This window comes from Geospiza fortis, unplaced genomic scaffold (genome assembly GCF_000277835.1).
Source record: "Geospiza fortis unplaced genomic scaffold, GeoFor_1.0 scaffold412, whole genome shotgun sequence".
NCBI classification, from domain to species: domain Eukaryota; kingdom Metazoa; phylum Chordata; class Aves; order Passeriformes; family Thraupidae; genus Geospiza; species Geospiza fortis.
Window position 1 is genome coordinate 213,095 of NW_005054504.1, and position 6,457 is coordinate 219,551.

The following is a 6,457-nucleotide window of genomic DNA, read 5'->3' on the forward strand; positions in this document are numbered from 1 at the left end:
ACAGTCCCTTCCCAGCCCCTGCAGCTCTCGGAGCCCTCCGAGCCCCCTGGCCCTGGCAGCCGCGGGGTGAGGGGACCGTTACCCTCGGTGAGACACCCGGATGTCTGCTCGGCAAACTCCGAATTATTGTCTCCGACCCGCTCACGGCTGCCGCCTTTTTGCCTTCTTCTAAACGTGTTTTATTTCTTCCCCCCGTTACACGATGAAATTAACTTTCACAGGTTTGTATCTCCTCCCCCGCATGTCTTTGCGGGGATTTTTTTTTTGGGTGGTTTTTAGGCTTAGTGGTTGTGGGGAAAGACTGAACGCTTTTCAGCTGCTCTTCCCCCTCAACGTGTGTTTTTTCCTCTCACGTGAGGTTTTTTTTCCCAGCTCCTCATCCTTGGAAGGGAACCGATTTTTTGGGTGACCCATCTCCTTAATTCCTTCCTTGAGCCACTGTTTTGCTTGGACAGTGGAACTCCTAGAACACTCCACTGGTGCATCCTCAGAGTTGCTGAGCTTTGGGATATCTCTGGGAATCACACTGCTCGTTCCTTGGAGATCTCTTTGGAAATCACAGTGCAGTTACCCGAGGGGATCCTGTGGGTTTGGAGGAGTGGGAATCCATGTGAGCAGCTTTTTGAAGCTGGCACATGGGTAGGAATGGGATGGCTTGGTAACTCCACAGTAAATTTCCTTTCCCCAAAGCAAAATGCCTTCAGCAGTGCTGCTTACAGGCACAGGTTTGGAATATGGGTGGAAAGTGTGCTGTGTTCCTCACAGCTCTTCCTAAGGGCTGTTTGTATTTTTTTATTACATTGAGTGGAAGTTGGGAAAATTTACATCTTGCGGATAGAGGATCAAAATAATAATTAAAAAGTCAGGGTAAAAAACCCCAACAAAACAAAATGTATTTTAAAAGAAGTGTACCCAGCTATTGCTGTTACAAGTGCCTAAATAATAGAGAGATGCTGAGGTACCTATGGGGGTGTCTGTTTGTAACCTTGCTTTGTGTGACACTGAGTTTTTGTGGTTTCCTTTGCCTGCTGTCACTTAAAAACAGATGACATTTTCAGGCAGCAGAGGGAGGGGGAAGAACATCCACAGCCACAAAAAGTCAGGGTTTGATTGCAGTTGTAACAAGTGCATCAATTTTTGAACTTTGAATTGGCTGTGTTGACTCGCTCCCTCTTCTCTCAGTCAGTTTGTCCTCCTTCTGCAAAACAGAGAGGATTTCTGGCTTTTAACCTGTTTTAGTGCTCCGTGGACCGTTAATTAAGGGATTTTCAGTATTAGGGGTTTTCAGTGAAGAGTCAGTTTGGAAATGAATGTGCCCAGTGAAACTGAGAACTCACGTAAATCAAGCGGAGGGGAAAAGCAGTGTTTGCCCATGTTGTAAAACTAGTGTGAAATGCATTTTATGGTTTTTTTTGGCTTAGTAGAGTGTGTAATCTTAAGTTGGGATTTTTTTATTTTTCCCTGTTTACACCCCTCTCTTTTCAATTTTAACAGGAAAATACAGCAGTAAAATCAATATTTAAGGTTATTTTCATGTACCACAGTAACTGCAGTTCCTGTTGTTACTTTAGCATAAGGCGATCCAGAAATTTTCCAAGTTTTTTCTGCTTTTCCAGGATAAACCTGGTAATGAACAAAGGATGTTTTCACCATTTTCTTGACACTGTTGTTGTCTGACGTCAGCACCTTGTTAATGATGTTTCCTGACTTTGCTCCATCAAGTATTTTGTTGGTAAACAGATGGAAACTAAACTATTGTGGGGGATTAAATCAGCTTCCTTCTATTAAACTCATTGATAGCAGAACAGGTGCACATCCTTGCAGTTCAGAAAGAGGAATTTGTGGGCTTTGCAACGTTCAACCCTAATTTCAGTCATTCTTTTTGGATTTGGATGAAATTCAGACACTTTCCCCCCCAGTGTAATTAGAAAAGCCAGAATTTTCGGTGTCTAATTCCATTTGGCTAAAGCTCTTGTGGCTCTGTGCTGTGTTTGGTGCCTTGCAGTGGGAGCGGGCATCCTGGAGGATGGTGGTGCCCGGGAACGCCCCGCTGATCCAGCAGGACCCTGCTCTGGAGCCGGCCCTGGGCAGGGACGCCCCCGAGCACTCGGCCATGGGCCCGGAGCCCCCCGAGGACGTGGGCCCCGAGGTGCGCAAGCTGCGCGAGCTGGTCCGCAGGCTGGAGCTGGACAATCAGCACGCCAGGAGCAGGAGCAGCAGGACCCTGCTGGGGACAAACGTGCCTGGGGACATCCGTGCCGGGGTGGATAACCACGAGCCCGGCCTCAACGGGATGGAGATCAACAACAGCATCAACGCCATCGCCGAGCAGCAGGAGCTGCAGCTGATGGCGGATCTGCACAGCCAGCTGAGCAAGATGAGGCAGGAGGAAGGGGAGAACAACTTCAGAAGAGCCCTGGATGCCCCAATGCAATACAGCTGCAACAGTGCCCCCGAGGAGGTGTCTCCCAATGGGGGGCAGAGCCACAGCAATGGCCAGTGTCCCTCGCCTGTGCACACAAGTGACAGCGCCGAGCTCCTGGGCAGCCTGCTCATGGCAGGGATCCACACCCCAGCTGCAATCCATGAACAGAATCCCAGTGAAAAGGATGCAGATCTAGAGGGGCTTCCAAGTCACACGGATCTGGATGAAGTCAAAGTGTTAGAACTGGAAAATGGCCCCGAAGAGGAGGATTGCTGGTAGGTACCCCCAGGCCTGGGGGAGAGGGATGTGCTGTGGTTAGGTAAGCAACTCCTTTAAAGCTATAAACTAATTTCTGTGCAGGACCTGGATTTTTAGCAGCAAGAATACAGTTCTCATTAATGACTGTTCTTATTTTTATGTCCATTGTGCCAGACCATTATGTTTTTAAAAATAAGTTTACCTGTAGGTGCTGGTTTTTTCCCCTTCCTTCCAGCCACTGCTGCAGCTTCCTTTCCCTCTAAGTTTAGTTATATATAGCACATGCAGATGAATGAATAATGGAGCTTTTAAACCTTGTACACAACTGTCAAATACCATATTTTAATAACAATTTTGTCAATAAGAATCCTTAGACCGTCTGGAATCTGTGGCTTTTGCTACGACCTGAGGAGATAAACCATTCCCAGCTCCTGGAGGCTGTTTCTTTCCAGTTAAGCACCTCTTTTGTTCAGAGACACGGACTGAACCAGATCAGTGATGTAATCCTTAACTGACCCGACTCTCTGGGACTCTCCCTTCCACCACCAGCCTTGTTTAGAACTTGTTTTATGAATCAGTAGATTAACAACCTTTGGAAGGGCAAGGGAAATGTAAAATTTAAGGCTTATTCCACCTCCTGCAATAGCTGGGACTTGAGATTTTACCCGGAGTTGTTAATTTGTAAGACTTGGGAGGAAGAGCCTTAGGGCTCTGCAAATTGGGTTTCAAATTTGTGTAGCCAGATTAATCTGGCAGCAAGGACAGGGCTGCTGAACACAAACCAAACCTTCAGCTCCAAACATTCATTAGCTGTTAGAAGGGAAGGTAAAGTTTTTGTTAATGGAGTTCAGTGAGGTCATGGCATCAGCTCCAGCCTGAATTTGAGCTTACATTTAAAACGTGATTTTTTTTTTTCTTTGCAAGTGTACTTTTAAAACCCAAATACTTGATCACTGGAACTCTTCAATATATCTAAACAGCATTTTGAGCAGATTTCTTATAACTATATAAGGGAATATATATAACAGATTGCATATGGAAGATGAGCTTTATTATTTCCATGCTAATGGGAGCAGCCAGGTTTATATTCACATTTATAGAGCCTGTGGCAGGGGATAGTCTTCAAATTCAGTTGAGTCTCAGAGGCTGAGATTTATCCAGGCAGGGGATGCTGCCCAGTGAATCAGGAGAGATTCTGTGCTCAGGAGTTCTCTTCTTTGACCTTTCCTTCAGTTGGTGCCTGGTAAGGCCCTTCTTTCCCAGGTACCCTTCACTCTGCACCTTGCAGGATCCTTGTGGCTTTGTTAGCTCTGTTTTATGCCAGATTTGGTTGGAACAGGGTAACCTGTGACAAAGAGGCCCCTGAGGAGCTGGGTAAGGGTGGTGATCCAGAGCACTTGTGCAAGTGCTGTTTCCATAAATTATCTTTGATTGTGCTGCATCACTTCCATCTGTTCCCTTTTCCTCTTGTCAAACAAACCTGCTGAAACAGGAAGCTGCTTTTAGTGGCGGCTTCTTGTTCTGGAGCTCGTTCTGAAAGTGGGGAATGAATCCTGTGTACAATCAATAGTGCCTGTGCTCACTGCCAAATATCCCAAACTGTCTCCATAAACACATCCCACATACAGCCCCTGCAGGTGTTTGTGCTTTCTCACAGCAAGAACCAGTAAACTGCTTGGAGGGGAGGGAGGGTTTTCTTAAAGCAAACAAGAGGAAAACCCAACAAATGCCTTTAATTGTCTGTGAATTTAGGATCAGCTCTAACAAGGTGGCTTTGCTGATGGGGGGAATTTAGCGCTGCCTGGATTGAGCAAATCCAGAGGGAATAGCTGAGTGTATTGTATATTTGCAATCCTTTTTAAAATATTGTACATCCTTCTTCCCTGGAAGGAGGATGGACTGTCAGAGGGTTTCTTGCTCTTCTGTGCAGGTGGAGTCTCAGTCCCTTCTTTATTTTGAAATTCTCTTTATTCAGCTGGAAGTTGCAGAAGTGTCTGTGCAGCTGCCCTGGTTCAGCCGCTCTTAGGTTGTGTTTTGGAGCTGTGTTTGCAGCGGCTGAGCTGTGTGAAACCCGAGGCAGAGCCCACTCCCAGCTGCTGTAACTCTGCCCTGGCCTGCCTGGCCTCGGCTGCTCCCTCAGCTCCCTTTCTCAAATAGCTGCTCAAAATTGTAAATATCCTGGAGACCAATCCCATGGAGCTGGGCCCTGGCACTGAGGAGCTCAGTGATGCTCACCTTGGACTCGAGCACAGGGCAGCTCCTGAGCTGTTTGGGAAGGCTTTTATCCAAATTCCCTCTTACCCAGGGAACAAACCAGATCTGCTGCTGATGGCATTACATTGGTTGTGTTCCCCAGTGTTTGTCATTCTGGGGTTTTTCCATGGGGTGAGGAGAAGGAATCCCTGGCACTCAGGTGAATCCCTGAGTTGCTGCTCTCATTCCCAAAGTCTCTCTCGACTGAAACTGGGTCATGCTGTCTTCTCCTCAGTGTTGAGTTGTCTGCTGCCTGAATCCGTGCTCAGCACAGCAAGTGGGGTGCCCTTGAGTTGGTGTTTGCAGGGAGCAGGAGCGTGGTGTGCTCTCAGAAATGCCAGTGCAGGAGTTTCCTGGGTATGCAGTTCTCAGCCTTAGCTCTGTGTCAAGCGACCTTCTTCCACATTCATGTTTAAGTCTTTAATTCAGTGTAGTGGAGCAAATCATTGCTGCTTATACCATCAGAGATAGGGAGAGAAATTCTGGAGAAGTTCTGCCAAGTGAGGATATGATGCTGCACAAAATCCAGGAATTCTCCCAGTGCAGCACCTTGTGCCTCCAGCCTGGGGGACAAGGTTACTTACAGAGGGTCTCTGAGTAATCAATTTATACCCTTGACAGGCTGTGGTGTAGCCTCCCTGGGATCTCTCCTGGTCACAGAGTGCTGCTGACAAGATCTACACGACTTAGAAACAGCACTTTGCAAGGTCTTGTTCTCTCAGACTGATCATTTTATCAGGTGTTTTTACCTCTGTTGCATTAAATAATGCACAAGCGACTTCTCCAAACCTTTCCTGGTTTGAGGTGAGTGTTACCTGCTTGTGCTGGGTTACATGTGCCCTGCTGAGACATTTCTGGGTACAGGAGCTGCCTCAGAGCCCAGTGCAGCTCTGTGGGAATGTCCCCAGCACGTCCCTGCGTGGCAGAGCTGAAAGGCAGAACCTGCCTGGTGGTGACATCGCGTGCAGAGCTCGGCCTGGCTGAGGCTGGGAGTGCTCCAGGCTGTGGCTTCTGCTCCTCACGTTTCTGTGAAATGAGGGGTGGGCAGGGAAATCCTCCGTGTCAGTGCCAGAGGGGTGGGGAGCAGGCTGGCCTTGCTGCAGGAGTGCTGGGGGTGTGTGTCTCTGTGTCTGTATGTCTGTGTGTGTGTTCACAGCAGCACTCTGGAGCTGCACCCCAGCTGCCTTGTCATCACTGTGGGCTGCTGGCTGGGTCAGGAGATTCATTTAACGTGAGCTTTGGAGCTGCTCTGACTTGGGGACTGATTTTTTGGTGTTTTGTTCATCAGCAGGATTAGTCCCTAAATAGACATGAGAAAGTGTCTTTGCAGTGTCATTTTTCTCTCTTTGTAATTTCTTAGGAATAAAGCTCAGGCCTCTCCTTGGGCTAACAGCAGAATGTTTTTGTGTGGAGTGTTCTCCACAGGATTTTCCCCATTTTTTCCTTTTATATTTCTGTCATTTCAGAACCTGGATATTATTGTTTCACTGTGGCTTTCTACTCCAGTCTTGTCTGTGGTAG

General features: G+C 47.5%; 1 protein-coding gene across 1 annotated transcript in view; it reads left to right on the plus strand.

The window, feature by feature from the left end:
• The first annotated feature begins 21 nt into the window (after window positions 1-21).
• The window catches only part of LOC102045098 (SLAIN motif-containing protein-like), a 19,547-nt gene continuing 13,111 nt past the window's right edge, over window positions 22-6,457 (plus strand). Inside the window, exons 1-2 of the mRNA XM_031063436.1 lie at window positions 22-221; window positions 2,006-2,700. Coding sequence (XP_030919296.1) covers window positions 2,027-2,700 — 674 coding nt within the window. The 5' untranslated portion in view covers window positions 22-221; window positions 2,006-2,026. The remainder of the gene's footprint in view (window positions 222-2,005; window positions 2,701-6,457) is intronic.